Consider the following 25,033-nt stretch of genomic DNA (forward strand, 5'->3'; position numbering starts at 1 on the left):
TAAAAGGCCCACTGCAGAAAACAAACCTATAAATTTCAGATCTAGAAAAATTCGAAAACAAACAAAGACCATTAGATCAAAATCCCTTCAGACCTAACTGATCCTTGCAACTTCCCAATACCAAAAAAAAACCCATATGAAACTGAGAACCAAACCCATATAAAACTAATAGAGGAGCCTGTAGCAGCACTTTTTGAAATTGCTGGTATAGGAAATCCAATTCCGGCAGCTCAAAACCGGCACTTTACTAATCGCTCCTATAGTGGCGGTTTCCAAAAACGCTGGTACAGGGAGGCCTATTGCAACGTTTTATAACCGCCGCTATAGGTTAGGTTTATCATTTTTTTGAATTATTTTAATTTTTGAAAGTATCCTATCCCGGCGCTTCAAAAGCGCTGGAATATGGTTGTCCTATCTCAGCACTTTTAAAAGTACTGTAATAGGGTTTACTCATTCCTTTTTGTGATTGACCTATCTCAACGCTTTTAAAAGTGCTGAAATAGGGTTTACTCATTCCCTTATGTGATTTACCTATCCCAACACTTTTAAAAGCATTGGGATTGATCAGAGTAAATAATAAAAAATAAAAACAATAAGCTTTGGTTAGGGTTTTAATTTTTTTTTCTCTTCTTACCCATTACACCAACCGTCACTCTCTTTCTCCCTCACCCTTACCCTCACCTTCGCCTCTCTCTCTCTCTCCCTCTACCTCCCTTACCTGGCCTTTCCACCGCCGCCACTACTTCCCACCCTAGCCACCACCGTGCCCCCACCTCTTCTCCCTTTATTCTCGACTCTCTCTCTCTCCCTCATCCTCGCCTCTCTCTCTCTCTCTCCCTCACCCTTGCCACTCTGCCACCTACTCCTCTTCCCCTTTCCTCCTCTCATGTCCTCCTTTGCCTCTAGTCTCCTCCATCACCAATTTTCTAGAACCTCCTCTACCCTTTGTAATATTTATTTTGTATTTTTTGTTTTTGGGTTTTCAATTCAATATATAGGGTGTGGGTTTTATGGTACCTCCTCTACCCATCGATGAGTGCTTTCTTTTTGTAAATTGTAGAAATTTCATATTTTGTGATTGAATATACTGTTTGGGGTTTAGGTTGCAATGTGATTTTGATTTGCAATTTTTTTCCCAATTGGGTCTTGTGGTTAGTACTTTGATATGGATGTTTGGCTGTGAAATTAGGGTTCAAAAAACTTGGGGTTTTTGTTTTTGGTTGATTGTGAATCCATAGATATTTTTTGATTTAGGATTTTCAGAGTTGGGTATGTATATTGCTTGTGCTCATTTGGCTATAGGTTTGGGTTTGCGCTTGTGTTTGAAATGCTCCATGTGTAACTTGTGGCCCTTTGGTTGTGAGTTTTAAATTTCAGGTTACAAGAATTCAAGATTTTCCATTGCTTCATCTTTATTGCCAGTAATTTTATGCTCTCCTTTTTTAGAGGTTTTTGACAAGATTCTTAGTGCAGCCTAGGATTTTGATAGTTGGTGTTAGGTTTGTCCACAGGTCGGTCCGGGTTGGGTTTGTGTCCAACCCAGAACCGACCCGATCACTTCAGCTTTTTCATGCCTGGACCCGTCGCCGACCAGTGAACGGAGTCAGTTTGGGTGGTCGGATTTTCTTCGGGTACGGATCGGTCCTCGGTCAGTTTCGGGTTGTGAGAAACTCTGCCAGATTTTGCCAAAAGCCGCCAAATCTAGTGAGACTTGACCGAATCTTGGGTGAGATCTTGGCATATCTCGAAGAGATCAGGCCGAATCTCGACGAGATCTCTCCTAACTTCGAGTTCAAGCCGGATCTCCTCAAATCGAACAGAAAATCAACGTTATCTCTCCTGATCTCTTAGAGTTCAAGCTGGATCTCCTCAAATCGAACAGAAAATCAGCACTATCTCGTCTGATCTCTTCGAGTTTCAGCCGAATCTCCTCAGATCGGACAGAAAATCAGCGTTTTCTAATCAGTATACAGTTAGGTCGGTTGAAAATCGGTTTCTCAGCCTCAAATCCGCCAACCGACCCGCTGTTTTCAGGTTCAAGTGGCAGATACCCGCCATTGACCCGTCACCGACGTCAAGTCGACCTGTTCTCGAGTCAGAGCGGACGGTTTGGGCGGGTGGGTCGGGTTCTGGTTCTATTTGGACACCCCTAGCTGGTGTGTAATAATATTATTGTTTTAATGGATCCCAGATACAGGGAGATATTGAAGTTTTCTCAAATTGTTGTGCTTATGTTTCATTTGTTATATTAAGGTTCTGTTTGTTTATTTTATTTATAATTTTTTTGTGGGGGTGAATTTTTAGGCATTTAGAGAAAAAAATGAGCTCCTAATGGATTCCAATAGATCAATGACACATGAATCGCACAAACTTCAAGTTTTCTTAATTATCCAATTTCTTTTTTAATATCCTGCTGTGTACTTTTAGTCACAATCCCTATGATACTTTTAAGAATAGGCAATTGAGTAGTAGAAGTATTTACTGTTTACTGTTGTTTCTTATCATGGATTCATGATACGCTCATTGCTCGGATTTGCTTTACTTATCTCTTTCCCTTCACACACTCCTTAAGACAAATTTATTTGCAAAGTGTATATTGAGTGAAGAAAAATATCATTTGATTATCTGTTTCATGTTGCTATTTGTTAATTTGAAATGTACCATACTGAATCTTCCTGATTTACAATATGTAGGTAGAGTAAGAAATGCTGATACGCAAGTTTTTCGAAATAATGATAGCTCATGGTTTAACAAAAAATGCATGTTTACTTTGAGTATATATACAGTATTATGTCTTAATGTCCTACGTATCTTATTTAACAATTTCAAGTGTTCATGAGAAATAATGGCATCTTACAAATGTCTAAATAATTTCATCATTACCTTTGATTTCTTAAATAGAAACCAAATATATCTTGCTGTCATTTTCATTTGCAATTGTTTTTGGACCTTCAAATTTCTGGCAGATAGTTTGGTGAGTAAAATCTGCTTCATAATACCCAACTACCCTATAATTATATGTCAAAATTACTAATGTAAATTAGACTTAGCTTTTGCAGGATAAGAAGCATCAGCTTGTGGTAAGTTTGGGTTTCCATGGCTGTGCTTATTCTTCTTTTTCTCTTAGCAGCTTCTATAGTTGCAGTTGATGATAGGGATGGCAATGGGGTGGGATGGGGTCTTCATCCCTGCCCCACATGTTTTTGTCTTGCCCCATCCCCACCTTGCCCCGCATGACATAGAAAAATTTCTCACCCCATCCCCGCCCCTTGGGGCCTTGCGAAGCCCTGCCCAACCCGTAAAACTCCACTTTTTGTTAATTTTCCCTACAACTAGTACAATTTTTTTAATGAAACCTGTTTCATTAATAAAAATATAATTGAAATTACAGCTAAATTTATCTTATCAAATCAAATCAATTTTTAGAAAAAAAAATTGAATAATATATCCAAGTGTTTAATAAGACAATCACAAAAAAAAAAAATCATAGTATAACAAATAATAAAATAAAGGCAAAAAACCACATTGGGTTGAATAAAATAAGCTAATATTGATATATTTGTTTAAATAGTAGGGTTTTAGGGTATGAAAGATTTACAATTATAACCCTTAGTAACGCGGGGCGGGGTGGAGACCGGGAGGGGCGGGGCGAGGTGGGTCTAAAAGTCTAAACCCATCACTGCCCCACCCCGTGGTGCAGGGCTAAAATCTTACCCCATCCCTGCCCCACCACCTTTGTGGGGCAGGAAAAACCTGTGCAAGGCGTAGCGGGGAGGAGTGAGTTAAGCGGGCGGGGTAAAATTGTCATCCCTAGTTGATGAAGGTGACTCTCTTTCTTTCTTTTCTCTATTGGATGCGTTCTTTATACTTGTTTTGTGAATTTTTTTTTCTTTGTTCACAATATTTGGTTTTGGTATTAATTTTACTCAATATTGTAATATCTCAATTGTTTCTTAGAGTTTATAGTGCATTGACATGGTATGCATGTGTTCGCCACTTCTCCTTGAGGTCGTAGAGTAACAAATTTAGTGACCAATGTTTAATGCGAATGCACCAAAAAATAAATAGAAAAAAATGGCCTCTCACACTCTCTTCATTATTGTGTGTTTGTGTTTTTTGGGGGTGGATTAGTTCTTTCCTAATCCAAAGGTTGTGTGTGTCAGAATTAAATGAGTATAGAGTGGGAGTTGGGGGGTTTTAAATGTTACTTGGAAGTTTGGGATTACTTGATTTTTAAACAAGTGAAAAATGTCAGGTATTTTCTCTTGTCTTGCTTCACTTGAATGCATGTTGCATGACAAGTGTTTGGTAAATTACCTCTATGAGGTATACAATTAGATTACTTGACTTTTAGTTGTGATAATTGTTATATGAGATTATGAGTTGCATTCCTATTGTGCTATTTAGCAATGTTGTCATTAAATGAACTTATAACATTATCTTTATTATATTTAGGATGGTGATGATGCGGATGATCATTCTCCTACTGGGCAAAATCAATCATCAAGCTTGTGGGGTTTTTTAACAACAAAAGTGGTTTGTCTCATCTCTTACCTCTCTTTATTTTCACTACTCTCATCTGGGTAAGGGTTAAGCCTCTCCCTCACCTACCTCTATGGCATGCATCCAGTGGTTCTAGCTTATACTTACTTCTTTTGGGTGAGATGTCATCCCAGCAGGACATTTCTCCCCAAAGAAGTTTGAGCGGGAACTCTAAAATAAGCTCTCCTTTCCCCCCACAGTCAGACCACACCCTTCCATACCCTTAACCCGTGGCCCACTTCCCATATATTGACTGGATACAAGTAGGTGGTGCTTAGGTCCTATGTATATGCTCCACTTCCGTCTGAATCCATTACTTTTCTAGCCTTCACGCCTTTGTCATTGCCTCCACATTTGTCTGATTCCGGTGTACATTCTAGTAGGTGTTTAACTCTTGTGGCGTGAAAGATACATGGGCCTTTAGGTTCATGTTCTCTACTTTACATCTCTTCTTTGGACTAGGCATTACTTGGGTGCAGACCCTCTTCTTCTTGCCTAGCTAATGTCCTCCTCTTTCTTGTGTCCATGGGCTTCTTGGCTGGTGATCCTGCCATGCCACTACACTGCTCCTACTATATCATTACCTCTTTTTTATTTCCTTGTTACCCATGAACTTACGGGCTGATGCTTCTGCCAGTCCACTTTCCACATCTTTTCTTCTTTTAGGCTTCACTTGCCTACATTCCTGTTGTGCTAGCCCACTTTCCACATCCTTACTTCTTTTGGGCTTCATTGGACGTATTTCTGCTGTGCCAGCCCATTTCATTCCGCGGGCTTCCTCAGCCCATTTCATTCATCGGGCTTTCTTGGCCCATTTACTTCTTCTTAACCTCTTTTACTCCCATGGGCTTTTACTAAATTATTTGGGCTTCCTCAACCCAACTACCACATCCTTACCTCTTATTACCTTTTGAACTTATTGGCTTTTAAGCCAACCCCATGAATTTAGTAACTCATTTCTTAGGTTTCCCCGGCCTATATACTTTTTCTTTACCTCTTATTATTCTCATGGATCTACTACTTCATTCACTGGGTTTCCTCGGCCCATTTACTTCATCTTTACCACTTATTATTGTTGTGAGTTAGCTGACCATTATTTCTGCCATTCCAGCCTGTTGGGTTTTGCTTTACTATTTTCTCTTCCCATTTTCTTCATATTGTTGGGCTTCTTCTACCATTGGGTCTTTTGTCAAAAGTGGGCATCAACATTTTCTAGGTTTGATATTTGTGGATGGTTTGATTTTTCTTTGTTCATGTGATCTTCTAGGGTTGTGTTTGGTTTCTCAGAAAGAATAAGAAATGGAAGAAAAGTTCAGTGTTCTTCTAAAAAATAATGAAAAAAAAAAAAAAAGTTTGTGGCTGCATGGTTTGAAAGTGAAATCTAAACTCATGTTTTGGAGTTGTGTGGGGGTTTGATTTTTTGGATTTGTTCATATTTAATTTTGTGTACATGTGGATTTGAATGTTAATTTTTTGGGTTTTAAATTTTCAAGATTTGTGTTCTTGTTGTTTTTGTTCAAGATAAATTCATATCTCAATCCATGTTATTTTTGGTTTTTAATTCCATTTTTATTTTGTTAAATTGAGAAATTAATTTTTTAAATTATATGCTAATGTGGATGCTAAATAAATTTTTCTTAATATTATTTTAATGACCACGTCAACATTTATTGTACCAACAGTATACTCCGTCTACCACGTAGGTAATTTTCATTAGTAAGATAACGGTAAGGACCAAAACAAGCTTGCTTTTTGATTTTATGGACTAAAAACGATAAAAATAAAAAGTAGGGACCAAAATAGAAATATGGTCAAAATGTAAGAATAAAAAATGCATTTTCATCTTTATTAAAAGATAATGTTCAATGTGCATGAATCTCATTATGGAAGGAATGCCGAGATTATTATGCACTAACCATCAAAAGACTAGCATTTATTGTCTTTCATAGTTTGAGCAATTTCAACTTGCACCTCCATTCTATTAAAATAATAATAATAAACCATGTACCTTCTTTCCATTTTGGTCCAACAATGTGCCTATAAGAATAGGCTATATCATAATGAAGATAGTCAAGTCAAGAACTATAATGAATACATTCATAATCTTAGTTTACTAAATCAAGTAGACATATTTCAATATACCAATATTTTACCTCATAAAAATATTGCATAATTTTACAAGAAATTTTGAATAACTAATTATTGCTAATAAAGACGTCATAAATATCGGCCACATTATTCTAACCCTAACAATGCAGGCAACTATCTCTAGTACCACTAAATAGTAGTATAGTACCACTAAATACCATTAGCGAGACCCTGTGAAACCCAAAGCTTATGCAGGATTCCATAAGCAATCAAGCGTTTTAGTCTTCATCATGCTCCTAATCAAGGTAACGTGGTCTTCATCAAGTAATTAAAAATAAATACACAAAATTGGCAATTTTTTTTTTTTTTTTTTGTTTTGCTAATCACTAAATTGGCAATTGGCAAGTTTCCACATCTAAATTAACAATCTTGCATTTCTACCAAGCTCTTATCATAGAGGAAGAATAAAAAAATCCTTACAAGTCAGAGAATTCTACTATTTTGAGAGAGAGAGAGAGAGAGAGAGGTTCAGAGAGACAGAAAGAGAGACGGAGAGAAGTAGTTTTTTTTTTTTTTTTTTTGAGAAAAAGGAGGCACATAGTATTTGCATTTTTCAAAACCAACTTCTATGCATTGTCTTAGCAAAACCATGGAAGTGCACATTTTCAGACTTGGTATGTGCTCAAACAAAGAATTTACTGTAAATTAACCTAAAATATAAAGAACTATATGAGGCCATATATAACATCTCCTGAGTTCCCACGGTAGAGAGTTTCAATGAAGAAAAATACATTGGCATTACTTTAGAACATTAGAGTTTATTACAATAAGAGATTATTTCATGGCTGTAAGAATAACTACACATAAAAGGAGCAGGAAGGTATAACGTTTATCTACAGGAGTAACAAATCAAACACACTCACACCCGTTACATTCAGCAGTCAAACTTCTTCTGTGTTGCGTTGTTGATATAAGGGAATGGCTTTCTTTGCATTTGGGCCATTTTGGGACCTTTCTATCTTCATTCTTGTATAGCTTTGCAGCCACCGTCTTCAAACCACTCCTCATGTAACTCACCATGATGGTAACTAGCTCTCTGAAACATAAAAGAATGATTATGGCTCTTGAAGTGATGCATTTAACAATTAAATCATAAACCTAAAACCTTGACAATATGACACAAAGCAGCAAATGGAACTATTAACAAGGATATCATACAGCATTTGATGCAATTTTTATGTCAAGAAAAATAAGAAAAAAAATTTTTAATAAAATTGGTTCAAAAAGAAGCTAAAATGATAATGATCAGTGGAATTTGCAGTGATACCAGTAGATTTTGCCTTGCAAATGTTGGTTTTCTTACTTTTAAGACCATACCAGAATCGACGTATACATTTAAAATCAAATCAAAAGGTTGCTTGCCTCTTGGCACAAACTTTGTGGAGTGAGTTAGTTGCACTGGTATTAATTAATAAGAGCAATCACAGTGATTATACCAGTATTAATTAACATTTTACTTTTAATAGTACACATGTTTCATTATTTACTATGTACTCATAAATAAAATTTTCTCATTTTAAAAAATATCAAGAATTTTTTAATTACATTATCCCATATCATTTACGGTTCATGAAAATAGTTGTCTCTGTACATAACATATATTAAAAAAAACACATAAACTAACTTCTCTGTTCTTTTTTATCCTTTTTGTTATGAATCCTTCATACATGATTATATGAACACTTAAAACAGCAAGATTCTCTTTATATAATAGACATGATCTAACAGAACTTCACCAAAATTTCAACCAGTTGATGAGACAGCCTTTGGAACCCATAACATAAGGTATGATTTCCTCTCATAAAAACCACGCATCAATTATACACTATAAAAGTTAGAACTACGGAATCAGTGAAAAAGAAAATTCTGACAAAAAGAGTACTTCACAGAAGCATTTTCCTTGCAAAGATCTCATACCTTGGGACATAAGATACAAATTATTAAAACCATGTAAGAAAGTACAACCACCCTTTCTCACCCTTTTTATTTATTGGTAAGTTACACACGCATGCGGTGGATCTTAAACCCATGGCCCCACCCTCCACTTTGCTCTTACAAAGGAGAGAATGTTGGAGAATTTAAGCCTAGAGGAAACAAAAGGCGCATTAGTTTAGTCCATTGTCTTTTATTTCTCTATATGTTATGTTTTATTTATTATTATGTTTTTAGTTTTTTTTTTTTTTTGAGAAAATGTTTTTAGTATTTTAATTGTTATATCTGAGAGGAAAGGCTAAATTATACAGTTACTAAAAGCAGTAATAAATAGCTTCTTTTAAATTATTCTAGGCAGACTTCTTAAAAAAATAATCATAATAAACTTCATTGAAAGAAAAAAAAAATCAACTACAAAGAGCCAAAGCACACAGGAAGTGCGCTGAGGAAATCCAAAAAAAAAAAAAAACTAAGAAGCATGGAAAGTACAACTGCCAAGCAAATCAGGTAAAGAAATGAAATTGAAAGCACGGGAAGCATTTATCCACCCAAGTAAAGTCTGCAAGGAATATTCAAGTCTAATGTGGAGTATTTGGTGGAAGCAGAATACTCAGTTTTCAAAGGAACCGAAAAAACAACTCATGAGCTGAAGCTACTTATAAATTTCAGACTTGAATATTTCTTGAGCTCTTTAAGCCTAGAAATTGATATTTAATTGTTCCAACTTCAATCCTATTTTCTTTTTCTTTGCTGTAATTTGTAGCTGCAATTTCTATTTAACCCCTTCTTCTACACTAGACCTAAGTTCTCACCACATCAATAGGTACTAGATTGCCACTAAAACTCATAACCCAGGGAGAATGATGCAGATTGGTTGATCAAGCATACGATAATTTTTTATATTTATCTAATTTTAAAAATTCATGATTTTAGGTTATTATTTACTCAATTTTACATGTTTTTAATGCTTCCCTAGTCAAATTAGGGTCCAAATATGATAAGGTATCATTTAGGATCTCTTCTGAAATGTTTTTACTTGGTAATCAAGTTTTATGGTGCATTTATATTGGTCTACAACCTGTAAAACGAAAATGAAGTTTTTTTTTTTGGTTAAAATTTTATAAAATATTTGAGATGGAGATTTTCTTTCCCTTGCCTACTTACCCAAAGCTGTTGCAAAGCTAGGTTTATAGAAGAGCTGTGTTATCCGTATGTTTCAGATTTAGCTTCTACATGCTTACGCTCCATCAAAGGAGGTTCCATTAGAACTAGAGCTCCTAGACACAATAACCATTCCTCACTTAAGTTAGAATTAACTTCCCATCACTTTTCTTCGAAGGGTGAAATTCTCAACATATTTTTTATATATTGCTAATATGATTATTTTCATGCACCTTTTTGCAAAAGTACTATCTTAATTCTTCAAGTTATATTCCTAGATGTGGAAGTAAATTACTTTCAGATCTTTTGTAAGTCATGGTGTTTGCCCTATTCCTCATAGTCATGATAATGAACAACAAATGTAATATATTAAAGTCCTATGGCAAAGAATGAAAAGTTGGGCTACAGGTAACCTACAGGCTTATCCCATTTTTTTATTATGGCAAGTGACCAATATGTTCGAGAAAGTTTTATGCTACCTTTTAAATATGACTTCTGCAACCAATTTTGCATAAGATGTACAAGAGTCTTATACTATTCCCAGCATTACATAAGATGTATAGACTATATCAAGGATAAAGAATGTATTGTACTTACAGTGGTGAGCAAGGAGAACGACCGCCATTTACATAGTATACAAACAAGTATGAGTCATATTGCTGACCACCAATCAAGTAGAAACCTTGCAACCTTCTTAGACACTGGAATGACATTTTCTTGTACAAACGTATTGCAGGATCATTGTAAGAAATCACATGCAAGTAAACTGCTCGACAAGTTTGAATACTAGAGGCATATTTTACAACCTTCTGAATTAATGAAGACGCTGCAAATCCAAAAGGAATTAGTTTATTGGTCATGTAGTAAGGACTCTCAAGAGTTTAATCAACAGGGAAAACAAACTCCTACCTATGCCAAGATTTCTATAGCCATCTACAACTCCCAGCGTCAGAATGTAGACTAAAGTTTGATCTGGTTTTGATGGGTCATATCTGAGCATATCCCCTATCTACAAGGCCAATGTTGTTTGAAATGAATTAAGAGAACCAATAAAAAAAATCAAAAGAAAAGTTTTTCTTTTTGATAAGTAAAAAAATCATCACCAACAAAAACGATTCATTTAGATATTTGTAAAAACTTGAATAAGGGCTTCACCTCTACAAACACCAGTATGTTGTCATAATGTGACTTGCAATAAAGAAACTTGGACAAAAAGATTAAATATTCATCCAAACGTGAAAATGATGCAAGCTCACAAAGTTCAAAGACTCACCTCACTTTCTTTTGCAAGAACAATTCGTGCAGTTACAAATCCAACAAGTTCGTCACTTCGACCATTTGGTCGATTGCGGTCAACAGCAGCCCACGATACAATATCTTGTCCGTTGACAACATTTTGAAAGAACTCAGACTCATACCTGAAGGTTAGCATTATTATGTGAAAAACCATAGCCTATGATCAATGAAGGTACCAGATGAGAACATCTACCTGATGGGAAACAAATCACAATGGATTTGCTCTAAAATCTCACGATCAGAGGGTCCTATAGGCCTATAGCATATACTTGCACGGTGGGACAATTTAGGGTTTACCATTGAAGCTTGTGCTATAAATCCCCAGCAAAGGTCTGATATACACACAGAATTTGTCCAAGAACTTCTTCCATTTAAGCCAGATCAGCCACAAAGGCCAGGCAGTAGAAGAAAACTGTGAAAGACATTATGCTTTTCATTAATTACTTATGATTATATTACATATTGTACACACACTTGGACAGAGGGAACAGAAAGTGTGATGTCATGGTTGTATATGAAGAGCATAAAGTCCATTAAACTTTTAAAAAATTAGACTAGTATGCATCATGTTGACAAATCCTACAGTATTCATGCTTTTTCTATCATCATCATTTGTGCTTTAATGTCTCTACTTTGATCAAAAGACTTATCAAGTGAATATTGAGAATAACAGAGTTGATGAAGACTATTAAGGAGTCAACAAATAGAAAGAGAACACTTTTCCCAAGTTTCTTGTGAAACAAAAAATGTTCAGCTGCACTATATTAGTTATTAAATTCCATTTACCCTAAAAATATTGAAAGTCTGCATTGATAACATCTTGACCTGCACTCGTCATCTTTGCTCCTATGTTATAACAGAAATCACAGGAAATCATAATCAAATTATGGTGTCATCATGTAGCAGGCGAAACTGAGGTTTAAAAAGATCTATTAGCATTTACTTGTCTGATCAAAAAACTTGATAGTAGATTTTTTTTTTTTTTCTATCCATTTTGATAATCTTGTTTTCTAATATTCCAAAGTTCAGGAAAAAAATCCATTTCCCTAAGGAAATCCCAAGCTAGAGCCATATTCCCTTCGAAGTTCTATTTGGTATTAAATAAACACTCTGGAAGTCTAAGACAGCCAGTATTACCTTAAAACCATTTGATGCCACACAATTTTAATGATTCAGTTTATATAGCAATGGTGCAGATGAGTATGAATAATTCCAAAACTACAGCAGAAAGCCATTGATAGTATATGGAGGTGCCTAATTCTAAATGAACCATATATGCCATAGTTTATCAGGAATTTTTCTCTACTATGCCTAGAAATATTGGAAGCCATGTAGATGAATTGAGAATAGTAGCAGAGTTGACTCCCCCTACTGTAGACCATTCCCCTCCATCTGCCCCTAGCAAAACTCTCTCTCTCTCTCAACATCCACACATTGTTTCCATTCCAGCATCTTTGGCATAGCATCAACCAGCTCCCTCTGGCTCTCCCACTGTCAATCTCCATCAACCACACCACCTATTTCCTCTCAAACTCTTAAGTCCACTGTACCATGAAGTTGTAGTTTTAAAATTCATAATTCAGACATGGATTTTATGCCTTTTTGAAAATCCATGGTTGCTTTGAAAATATTGATGAAATAAAGAAATAAAAGCATTTTTGGTGCTTAGAAAATAGAAGGAAACAAAAATTTCTACCAGTGCTAAGTTTAGTTGCCTAAAACACATAAGAAAATATCATGTTTTGGGGTAGATTTTCTCAACCAGTTGAATTGTCAATGAAACCAATCATAAACTGAACTGGTTTTAACTAATAATAGAAGAATTTGTGAAGTAGTAACAAATTAATCTTTGATGGCTGCATCATTCTCCCCAATTGGGAAAAAAAAAAATCGGTCTCGAGTTTTAAAGTGTTAAAGCATAAGACTTTGAAATTGAAACTTTCGCCAACTCTTCAATCACCTTCAAAATCATTAATAATAACAAATTTTATTTTCCCACCATATTATAAAATTCATATGGAATGACAAAATCTATAACTAAAGGGATTTTCAGCTTACAACCCTTCTTGAATTGATCTATAGCAATAACATCAATATCTTCCTTGGTCTTGAATTTTCCATGACCAACCTTATGCTCAACTTATTCCTTTGTGATTTCTATTGTCCTTAGGTGTGCCCTCAGGTTAGTCGGACTAGGGTTTGGTGTCAACGTGACAACCAACCCAATCAGGTCTAAGAGCCCAACCTGCTACTGACCACGACTGTGTGGATTTTCAACCACCTCTAATGGTCGGATCAATTGAAACCCCAATTGTCTCATCAACATTTATGATTCGGTGGCCTTGATGAAATTTGGTGGAGATCTTGCTACACCTGGCAAAAAATTGGGCCATCAAAACGTGATCTCCATCAAATCTCAAGTGAAGCTTGTGCCGAAGTGAGAGGCAAAGAGCAAAGAATGGCAGAATGAGCAGTCTTGGACTTAGGCACCTCTGGGTCAGGTGAGTTTTCCAGGTCCTATGCGGGTTGGACAGTCTTAATTGTACTTGTAATGCATTTTTTTTACTCTTCTTGAAATTGAATGTGTGGTGAATTGTAAGGCTGGATTTCTCTCTTTAATATAACACTTTGACGTGTTGCACCAACACACAATTAAGGTTGCAGTGGTGGCAAATTGGCATGACTATATCCATCAAATTTTGAAGAGGTAATAGGTGCAATGTTTGCCAACAAGGGTAAGCATAAATTTGGCTCTAGATTAAATTATCTAAGTTATTGATCAACTATCATTCTAGTAGGATGTTTTTTCAAAATAGCAACTGCTAGCTCATCCAAAGTTTCTCACATAGTAGACAAATTTTCTAGCTTTACTCCAATTGAAAACACAATTTTATTCAGATGATACAAATTTTTCTTGGTTTCTACAAAATATTGAGAAAAAGCTTGAAACCTTGAATTTAGTTCCAAGGTGACCACAGTTTTGAAAGAGAAATTTAGTCAAGTGGTTAATGGAGAAAATTTTAGCAAAGAACTTGTGGTAGGATTTTGGCTCTATAACAAACTTGATGTAAGAAAAATTACGGAATTTGCCTACATGTGTTTGTGGTGGGTTATGATTTAGGAGGAATTGTAAATCTAGGGTTGAGAACCTTTAAAAAAAAAAGGGTTTCGTCATTAAGGAAAGATTTTATTTGAGTTAAAAAGATGTAAGAAGAAACAAAAAAAATCAAATTTCTCCCAATAATGCAAGAAAGAGAGGAAAAAGAACAATAATACCAATTTAACTCATCGACCCACTAAGGAACTTATGTCTATGAGACCTAGAAAATAAGGGGTCTAAATACACTCCCTTGTGTGGGTTGAGCCATAGCCTAACCCTAATGGTTCCATGCAGTAATACATTCCTTAAGCCAAACTAACATTATATTGTCGCCCCCAACCTAACTCACACCAAAACCCTAACCACTAATAGGAAAAGGAGAGAGAAAAAAAAGGGTAAACCTAAACAACAGCTTTTTTTATTATTATTGATAATTTGATAGTTGGGAGAGAGGGGAGAGAGGGGATTGAACCCAGATGTCACCATTGGAAACAACAGGAGGCACCAACCAGTTAAGCTACAACTTACAAGGCTCTTGGCTACAAGACAGCTTTTAAATAAAGGAACAAATGCAGGTTTTCACAACCCGAAGCAACTAAATTCAAGCCATCATAACTTTCAAATTTCAATCAAAATAATTCAGCAAAAAATAAAAATTTGATCAAGCCTACAGCTAAAAGTCAAACAAAAGTCAAGCATGAATATTCCATAACATACTCAAGATTCACACCCATCAAGTACAAGACATACAAAAAACAGTATTATTTTCCAATAAAGACTCACTTTCCTTAAACTCAACTTAACTAGAACAGCAACATAATAACGAAACGTTTGAATTACTTTTTTTTTTTTTTTTTTTGGTGATTATGAGTCTATGACACATCAGTTGTAAGGCTCACTCTTCTCAGACAAAAAAAAAAAAAAAAAAACATTAAATATCAGAGAGAGATCAAATCAAACACCAAAAGAACTCAGATTTAACAGCACAATTTTGTAGAACCCATTGACCATTAAAATTACACATACTACTACCACATCCAAAGTTCAAGAAACCCAATAAAATTTAATCAAAATTACTCCATACCCATTAAATTTCAACCAAAATTAATTCATGACATACCAATAATTAAATGAAAAAAATAAAAAACAAAAACAAAAACCCAGATGAGATCTCAGTTATAAAAATTGAATCAGACCCACTTACCTCATTGGAAACTGGCTCAGAAAAACACAAAAAGGAAGCCCAGAGAGAAATAGATACAGAGAAAGAGAGAAAGAGATCGTTCAGAGAAACAAGAAGAACAAAGAGAGAATAAAGGAAAAGGAAAACAAAGGGTTGGGTTTGGTTTGGTTTGTTATACGTGTAAATTTTCTGTTAATATAAGGATACCTTTCTTAATAACTGTTGGGGGCTTTTGAGTTTATGTGAAACAAAGAATCCTTATTTATACTTCGCTTTTCCCAGGAATACACGACTTTTACAGTTTGTAATCTTTTTAATTTTCTAATAAAGAATTTTGTTTGGAACACTATGCAGTAAAGTATAAATCTTTTTTTTTTATTTTTTTTTTACTTTTTGCTGAATAAAGTATATCCTCAAAAAGAAAGAAAGTATAAATCTTTCTCATGACCAAAATGTCCCTCATATTTTCGCTCTTTTTCTTTTTCTTATTTAATATTCGGTTTATAAATTGGAAAAATTACTTCTATGCAACCAAAAAAAAAAAGTTCTATGACATTAAGGAGCTTTTTTTTTTCTTCAAGTATTCAGTTTTTGCAAAAAAAAATTATACAAAAGTCTTTAGTTTCTACCCGAAGTTATTTTGTTATGTAGTCAATTTAGAACTTGAGCAAATAAATTTTCATGTACATCGTCAATGTGGTATTTTTAATCAACTGGACTTGAAACGAGTATACTAAACTCAATTGAGTTCCAAAAGAGGCACATAACTAAATAATTTCGGACAAAAGCTTTTTAGTAATATTTTTTGTAAAAAATGAATATTTACTAAAAACATGTTGACATTGAGGCTATTCTCCTCTTCTTTTTTTTATCTTCTTTTTTATTTTATTTTTTTGAGATAAGGGCATAAGGCTATTATCTTTTTTTTTTTGTGTGTATATATATATATATATATATAATGTTTCTAATAAATAATAGCATTTTGAATAATCAAAGTTTTTTTTTTGTTTTATTGTGAATGTAGATAAATAGAAGTACTCTTTTTTCTTATTGTGACAGTAGATATAAATAGAATTTCTTTTTTGTGTGCGCATTGGAATTTATTCTTTAAAAAAATCTCATTTATTTCTCTCTTTCTTCCATTATTTTTCATAGCAAAAAAGTGATGATAGACAAGTGGATGACTAGAATAAAAATTAGTCAACCACTTGTTTAAAAGAAAGAAAAGTTTTACTTTTGTGATCATCCATTGTGCCATTCCCTTGTTTCCTTCGGGAATTGAGCCAACTTGGTCCCCATTAATTGGACAAGTTTGTAGACTAGAAGAAAGCAAGTTCATCATATGCTCATCATCGACCTTGTTTGGGGCCCTAGTGTTTACTAGTTTTTTTTTTTTTTTTTTACACAGACAGTGTTTTATAGTTAATACTCTATCAAGTAAGTACAATATCATACTTATCATCAAACAAACAAAAAAGGTACGAACAATATCAAACTTTGTTATTTTTGCTTGCAAATGAGGATTGGGCTTGATTAATTACTCATTACCAGAGGAAATGATAATTCTTAAAAGGGTACTGTTAAGGAGTGACTTAAGGTATAGGTTAAGAAATTATATACTTCCACTCATTCATGAGCTCACATTTTTTAAAGAAGAAAATGTACTTGTTAATAATTCATTAATTTATAAGCACATTGTGATTGTGTAGTTTTTCTTTTTTGGATATATGTATACAATTTGATTTTTTATTTCTTGAAAAAAAAAAGCTCCTTAGGGCATTCATTCTCAAAATCATTTATCAAGCTTAATTTGTAATTTAAGCTATGCAGTTATTGAAAGCTAGACACAGTACGGCGAATTTAATCAAATAACCAACACAACATCATCATCATTGTTGAGTCGGTGGCTATAATTTGGTCTAACATAGAGTACTTCTTGTAGTAGGACATTAATATTGCCGACTATAGTAACCCCTGTGCAATTTTAATACCCTAGCCAACTTAATGCGTATGCATGTATGTGTATATATATATATACACACACACACATACCTTACTGATCAACATATATTTAGTTAGTGTTCCGGCAATTCATTAAGGGAAAAGTAGAATTAAATTGGGGTTTGGATCTTGTGAGTGCTTGTGTACTACTATTGAAATCTCCTAATTTTATAGTAGAACTTTCTTTGCCACATAGGCATATCAAAAATTCCGTATCTATTTTTCTTCTCTTTTCTTTAGTCTTGCTTTCTTCTCTTTTCTTTAGTCTTGCCTAAATGGGTTTATTTTCGCAACAATCATCTTTAACAGAGATGATAAATATTCAAGAGTAGAATTTGATGTTTGGGAAATGGAGACTCGCACTACTTGTACAATTATTACATGTAGCATGGTGAAGTTTAGATTCTGATCCAGCCAACTCCTGCATCTTGCTTCCTCCCTTCTGTTGTGTTAACTTCTGTACATTCTTAAGATAAAATAACTTCTCCAAGTCCCCTTGATATTTTGGATCAACCAGAGTAATAAACAAGCCGAGTTGAGATGACATTTGGAACTCAGGGAATGGCGCTGGTCATGAACCGATGATTGAGCACAGCCTCTGCAATTGGCCGTTTTCTGAAGTCAGGATTCAGCATTGCCTATGCCAAGAATAAGAATCTTTTAGAACACAATGGAAATAACTTTGAATTCTACAAGGGAACCTTCTGCATCATTTCAGTAAAAATGACCAGGCAACAAATCATAGAAATTCTGAGTCCACTGAAAGATTAAAAAGAAAAATAAAATAAGATAAATGTGGAGCTTGTTACCTTGTATGAAAAAAAAAAAAAAAAACTTATTTTGTACACATTAGAAATATGGTTCACCAATCAATGAAACATTTTGAGTAGTGGAGTTTAGACTGAAGAAACTAAATGTACAGGTGGAACTGAATATCCTATATGAGAGGTACCCACCACACCACAATTTTATAAGCAAATGGAATCATCCTTTTGATTGAAAGTGTCATCATATATAGTTTGCTTTACCCATTCAAACTGCTCTGGACTAAAAAATTTATCCTTCTAAAATATTCTAGCCTATCAAAAATCTATAGCAATCTAAAAAGTTCCTATTATAGCTGTTTTTTTTATGGGTTTGGTTTTCCTCCACAGTGACTGATGCAACTTTTTTTGGAACAATATATCATCTATTACAGACGTTCATATATTAACTAATAATTTTTATTGCCACATATGTGTTTCATTTATACAAGTATCCAGAATGTGGACAAAAAATATAATGGGTGCACCAAGATTTATTCATCATAGTCAGAAAAGGCAATTAAAACCTGGAGTAACTCCCAACCGGCACCATCACCAAGATCCAGGAATTTGACAGCATCTAGTAATCGATCATCTGCTAAACAATACCTGCCAAAAGAAGAAAAAAGAAAAATAAAACAATAACTAAGAAGCTAAAGAGAAAAAAATAAAACATACCTGCAAGAAAGATCATAATCATACAGGTAAGAAATACCACAAAGCTGAGTAGTTATTGGGATAAGCAAAATTTCCAAATTCTCTCCTGCCTAAATGAAGAAACACACAAAGAACTAGGACAACGCTTAAAAGATCTACCAAGACAAGTTTGGGTCAATTCAATAATCATAATTCTTAACCACAAAATATTCATATTAATGAGACAAATGGCATTGGATGTTTACAGTACAAATTTAACATGGCCATTTTTGCTTAAGAAAATGGGCACCCCCTATTGATGAAAAAATGGGGGATAGTCGCTTGAGATGACTTGGACATGTGTATAAGAAAGCGATTAATGTAATAAAGAGGAAGAGTGAGTTGATTCAATTCAAGGGGAAAAAAAGGTAGAAGAAAACATAAATTAACATTTAGCGTATGTAGTAAAAGTAAGAAACAGAGTGTTATACCCGATCTAGTGCAGAAGCTGAGTACAGAGACATGGCACATACATCATGTAAGCTGATGTAGATTATGCAGCTTCTTGAAGAATTAATGTTGGAGGTTAAGTTACCTATGACTGTGTATTGCAACAATCAGGCCACAATTCATAATGCATCTAATCCTACGTTTCACAAGTGTACCAAGCATATAGAATTGGATTGCCATCTAGTTCATGAACAAGTGGAAAAGGGTGTCATTACTACTCCCTATGTCTCTACAGGAGCTTAAGTTGCTGATATGTTAACTAAACTTGTGTGCAAACTCGTTTGAATATGTTATGTAACAAGCTGAGATTATATGATATACATACATACATTCATACATACACACACACACATATATATATGCCCAATTTGAGGGGGAGTGTTACGAGTATGTATGTGATAGGAGTAAAATTGCCATATTGTGATATCTATGTGATTACCCACAATTAAGGTAATTTAGTTGACCCTAAAAGAAAATTCCTAATAACAATAAGTAAAAATTTCATTAAATAAAAGGCAAAAAGGGATGCCACGCTATGCACAGAGGTAGACAAAGGAAGAGCCAAAAGGATAACTGACTTGTATACATGTTACATCCATATTTGAAAGATAATGCAATAATGCATTTATATAGCCTTCAAAAGATTATCTACAATTTTCTTTAGTTTCATCATATATTTTTTTCACTAAGGCTTTCCTATCGTTTCTCCCAACACTTTCGAAACTCTAATTCTCAGTGATAGAGAATTATTCTCCCTCCATTCATGTCTGTCTCCAGAAGATGAATATCTTATTTTAGATGTGATGTGGTCATTTCTAACTGCCACTATGGTTAGACATTGAACTTCACTCTCGTGCTTCTGAAGAAAAACTATTCTAACATGCATTCCAACTCAAGGCAATGCTACTAGAAAGTTAGTTTTGAATAATTCATGAACATTTGTTGTTCTGTAGGTAATTTGCAGTATTGATTCAAGGAAAGGGATAATAATTTCAGAGCTCCCTAGACTTTGAAACAAAGACGATGAAGCAAAACTCCAGAACTAAGAGAGCCAAAGGAGGTTCTCTTAACAAAAGATTGTAACTTTCGAGTGTTGCCTAGGAGAGAGAGAGAGAGAGAGAGAGAGAGAGGATGGGGGAGGAGGGACCTAGACTTTGAAGCAAAGACATTAAAGCAAAAGGCCAAAAGTCTAAGAGAGCCAAAGAAAATTATCTTAACAACTAGATTCTGATTTTCAAGTGTTGCCCCGAAAAAGTGGGGAGGGGAGGAGTTTATTCTCCATTTCTGAAAGTCAAGGCCATAGTTCATTTACATCATAAGTAGTACTTGATTGTAGGATATAGAAGACATCTTACTCTCTTGTAGCTTCAACATCAAGCTTGAAAGTGCTCTCCAGAAGCCTCTGAAGTTCACAAAATAAACGATTAGGATCTAGAAGACTTGCTAACATCACATTCATAAACATAAAAACATTTGTAGAAAGAACAATATGAACCCCAAATTAAAAAAAATTAAAAAAAAAAAAACTGAAAGAATAGTAGCTTACTTGCAACGAAAGGCTATCCACTATGCCTGCTTCACAAAATGGAACAAAAGCTAAGTATGCAAAAAGAAGACCTGCTTCATATCTGCAGGGGAACAAGAAAGAAAATGGTAAAATGGAATATGAAGCTGAACCAAATTACTAAGAAGAAACCATGTTTCAATAAATTACATATCATCTGCTATTCCAAAGGCTCTTTTCTCCATTGGTGTGTAGGCACCAGCAGCAGATGCTCGTCTCCAAAGTCCCTCTGAGAGTGTTCCACGACCCTCATCTAGAGATGGATATCTGGGAAGGCAATGTGTTGGATATTAGAACTATTTTGAGTTATGCTGTAACTGAAATTTTATTTTAAGCAATAATTTGCAAATTAAATAAACAAATAAGGAAAGAAAGATATTACTTCCTGAGGTAGTTGTGATGTTTCTGCAAGAAATGTATTGTGATAATAATTGAATTATTTCAGAATAGAAATTGGCACTCCCTGACCCTCAACAAGGCCAAGTACCTAACTACAGAACACGTATAATTCTTCTTACCAAATTAATAAAGCAGAGTCCTTTTTTTTATGAACAAAATTTTGAAGCATAAATTACATTTAATTTTTTTTTTAAATACTGTTTACATACCCAATGTCAACAGAAAAGGCTAGATCCCGAAGTCGTGGAACTAAGTAAGCAGCATCTCTTTCTACAATTGTACTGTCATTAATAAGCCAAACTTTGAGTAGCATATAAATGGATTAACACAATCCTATAGTATCATACAGAAGAACCAAATTGAATATTTCCATAATACATACTTAAGAACAACAGAAGATGGTCCAAGACTCTGGTGTAATCTATCTTGGTCATGCATGAAAGCTAGACCTCTTATGGCACCCTGAAGAAGCTTAAGGACAAAATATCTTCTGCGTTTAATTGTTATCTCTTGTTCAAATTGATTCCAAGACATCTGTTCTCCTAGTGCACGATTTTTTGATACTCTTTCACTCATAACTTTTGCATAGTCTGCGGCACTATATTTCCCATTATTACGGAAAGCAAGCCACTGTGCAGGATAATTATACTGTAAATGTATCTACCAAAAAACAAAAAAAAAAAACCCAAACACTTTACATGTGAAGATAATTGATATCACATAACAAACCTGTTCCCCAGTTTTTGTCTCAAACCCACCAACAAGTATCATGAGATTCTGACAGATACCTTTCGAACTGCTCTGCAAAAAATGATCCCCGCAACCCCCCGCCCCAAAAAAAAAGCCAATAGGACTGTTCAGTGCTTCTGACAACGTGCAATTAAGGGCAGGCGTATACAATTATTTATAGAGTAAGTGAAAAGCATCTTATCCTACTTGAAGGAAAGAGTGAGCATTCAACTCATTTGCAGCCATCATATCAGCCTCCATACCACCAGCTCGTTGTCCAGGATAAACCTACATATATAAAATTGCTATTTTCAATATGTATATCGAGTCTAAAGAGCTGAATTAAATTGAGGTATCGAAGTATAGCCTACCAGATTAAGTTGTAAATATTTTCTTTTTCTTTTTCCTTAAAATATAAAAATAAAATAAAATAGGAAAAAAGCATACTTAAAACAGATTGTTTTCTGAGTATTTAAATGGGATGATGTTAATATAAAGGGAAAATACATTGATTGAATGGGGCAAGACTTGATTAAACCATAAAGAGACCGTTGCAATGATATATCATTAAAACGTTAGACTATATTTAAGCCCAAAAATGCAGGCAACTTTCTATCTGAAAAACACAACATAAAGGGGCAAAACAACCTTCACTTGATGGTGTTTATTTTAAGCAATTTATGACTCATGTTTCAATCATTTGCATGCCTTTAACTCTAACTTGGGCTATGTAGAAGAACTGTCTAATCATTGAAGACCGTAACATGCTATGAAGCACGGGTGCGTTTCGGGATTCGGGTACGGGTGCGGCGATTAAAAAATTATTTAAAATATTTTTATTTATATTTTTAATATATTGCTAAACATACTTTTTCACATTATATAAATATATACCAAATTTAAGAGCAATAGTAAATAATAACTAGAATACAGAGAATGGGAGAGAACCTAGCTGAAGAGAAATACTTTTTTTTTTTTGAATTTCGGCCGGTATCAGCCGATTTCGGCCAGTATTGGCAGATTTCGGCTGGTATCGGCCGATTTCGTCAAACCGGTTTGCTCCCGATACGTACCGATTTGGGCCGAATCGGCCCGATTTCGCGCGAATCGGTGCGAATCGCACGCGTCAGCCCGAATCGGCGCTGTATCGGCGCGAATCGCGCCGAAAAAAGTATTTTTTTAATGCCCGACGCGGCACGGACGCGCAGGCAGCGGCGTCGCCTGCGCGTCCCCGCGTCGAGCTGCGTCGGACGCGGGTGCGGTGGCCCAAACGCCGCACCCGTGCTTCCCAAGTAACATGTTATGGAGATTATTTGTCAACTAGCATTGTGCTTTTTTATCTTGAAGAATTTGAGGGAATTTCTTTTAGAGGTTAAGTCATGATTAGCCAAAGACATTATGTATAAATACAAACCATGGTTTGTTAAAGGCTACATCTTTTGTTCATCAACATTCTCTTTATTTTAACATATTAATCCTTGTTAATCATAAAGACGTGTTGAAATGGTTGAGCGTGTGAAATAAATGTGACCTACTCACCTTAAAAAGAACTGAAGTCCCTCTAAGTGGACCCTGAGAGACTCTCCCTTCATAAAGACTACAAAAGAACTGCCATGGACAATATCAGTATGAAGAAAAATAACGCATTTGCATTATTTATTTACAGAACCAAAATGTGTATGATCATTCATCGTATCCTTTAAAATTTACCTAATCTTTACATTGCCTTCTCCTACATCTTGAACTCTCAATTGCCCCAAGTCTCCGGGTGAATATTCAATATCTGACCCTGATTGGAACCCTGAATAGCTGGGGGGGGCAAGCAAAAGAAGCTTTTACCATTACATTGAGATCAACATTGACTTCACAACTATAACTCTAAAAGTAACCTAACAAAGAGAAAAGAAAAGAGAGAGAGAGAGAGTGTGTGAGTAAGGCGAAAATAATACAAAAGTTGAAGAGGCGAAACCTAGTGATGTTCATGAAGCCATAACTGCCGAGGAATCGACCAACCTCGAAGGAGTCGGAGTTGGTGATCAGTGAGGCTTTGCAGAGGCGACGCGTCCGAGTTGGGGCCAGTGAGTTCGGAGCCGAGTTGGAGAGTCGGGGGAAGAGAAAGGTGGGAGTGTATCGGAGCGAAGTGAGGCAATCAGGTACGGCGAGGAGCATGGTTGGTCCGATAGTCGCTTCTGCACTGCTCTTCTCTTCTGCTGCTGGAAATGGCGCCAATGGAATGGATGGACATTAATCAAAAGAAACGGATAGGCTCATACAGTCATACCATAAGATCTCGGATGTACGATTCGTTAAGGGAAAAAAAAAAATTTATATATATATATATATAAACAATAAAATAGCGGTTCATATTCGTTCATTTTGGTGGCTACTTTGATTTCTCTCTTTTAACTTGAAAAATTCTGTGTCTTTTTCAAAATTACTATCGGTAAGGGTAACACAGATTTCATGGCACTGTATATTTTTTTTTTTTTTAAACACAATAAATAATTTCTACTTTAACCTAATTTAAGAGTATATGTATGTGAAGCTTTCTCCTATAAACTTAAACGGTTAAACCTGACCCTTGTCTTTTACACCCATAAGTATTTATATTTGTACAGTGACCATTGCAGTAAGAGTGTGCAATTGTTTAAAAGTTCAAAGTGCATAGCATTGCAACTTTTCCACCAAATAAAAAGATAAACTGCTCGTCAATTTCCTTCGCCAATGTATTATTTATTTATTTACGTCAATGGGTCTTTTGCCTACCTTTTCTTGACTGACTTGAGTGAGAATGTAGAAAATTCTATCCAGATGAATAGCAAAAGTCCCCATGCATGAAGTGCTTGGGTTTGGGGGATTGGTTCGAGCGGCAGAGTCAAAGTAACGATCAAAAAGCTAGAAATAAAAATAAGGATAAACACAAATTATGTTTCACTTGTTATATTTCATTTTATGCTTCATTGGGACTGTACTTAACGCGTAAATTTAGGCTTACTCGTTTAAATAAATTTTTTTAATGTTCAAAGTGC

At 34.9% G+C, this 25,033-nt stretch overlaps 2 protein-coding genes across 4 annotated transcripts; both read right to left on the bottom strand.

Annotated features, from left to right (window-relative positions):
- Positions 1-7,408: 7,408 nt before the first annotated feature.
- Positions 7,409-15,576, bottom strand: LOC142619903 (histone acetyltransferase MCC1). 3 transcript variants are annotated; one of them, XM_075793265.1, is made up of 7 exons: positions 15,384-15,576; positions 11,273-11,491; positions 11,057-11,201; positions 10,693-10,792; positions 10,381-10,609; positions 8,669-8,774; positions 7,409-7,726 (listed from the first exon to the last, which is right to left on the bottom strand). In XM_075793265.1, exons 2-6 carry the CDS (start codon positions 11,377-11,379, stop codon positions 8,711-8,713), a joined length of 645 nt encoding a protein of 214 aa, XP_075649380.1. In that variant the 5' UTR covers positions 11,380-11,491; positions 15,384-15,576; the 3' UTR covers positions 7,409-7,726; positions 8,669-8,710. The 3 variants fall into 3 exon arrangements, with proteins under 3 accessions (XP_075649380.1, XP_075649378.1, XP_075649379.1); XM_075793263.1 differs by lacking the exon at positions 8,669-8,774 and having other exon boundaries at positions 15,384-15,573; XM_075793264.1 differs by lacking the exons at positions 8,669-8,774; positions 15,384-15,576 and adding an exon at positions 11,866-11,888.
- A 1,934-nt stretch (positions 15,577-17,510) lies between these two features.
- LOC142618725 (uncharacterized) lies at positions 17,511-24,312 on the bottom strand. Its single transcript, XM_075791716.1, has 12 exons — positions 23,974-24,312; positions 23,715-23,813; positions 23,544-23,601; positions 22,212-22,292; positions 22,005-22,076; positions 21,658-21,905; positions 21,485-21,556; positions 21,027-21,143; positions 20,859-20,940; positions 20,668-20,714; positions 18,694-18,775; positions 17,511-18,001 (listed from the first exon to the last, which is right to left on the bottom strand). Exons 1-12 carry the CDS (start codon positions 24,171-24,173, stop codon positions 17,918-17,920), a joined length of 1,242 nt encoding a protein of 413 aa, XP_075647831.1. The 5' UTR covers positions 24,174-24,312; the 3' UTR covers positions 17,511-17,917.
- Between the last annotated feature and the right edge of the window lie 721 nt (positions 24,313-25,033).

Source organism: Castanea sativa, chromosome 12, assembly GCF_040712315.1.
Source record: "Castanea sativa cultivar Marrone di Chiusa Pesio chromosome 12, ASM4071231v1".
Taxonomy (NCBI): Eukaryota; Viridiplantae; Streptophyta; class Magnoliopsida; order Fagales; family Fagaceae; genus Castanea; species Castanea sativa.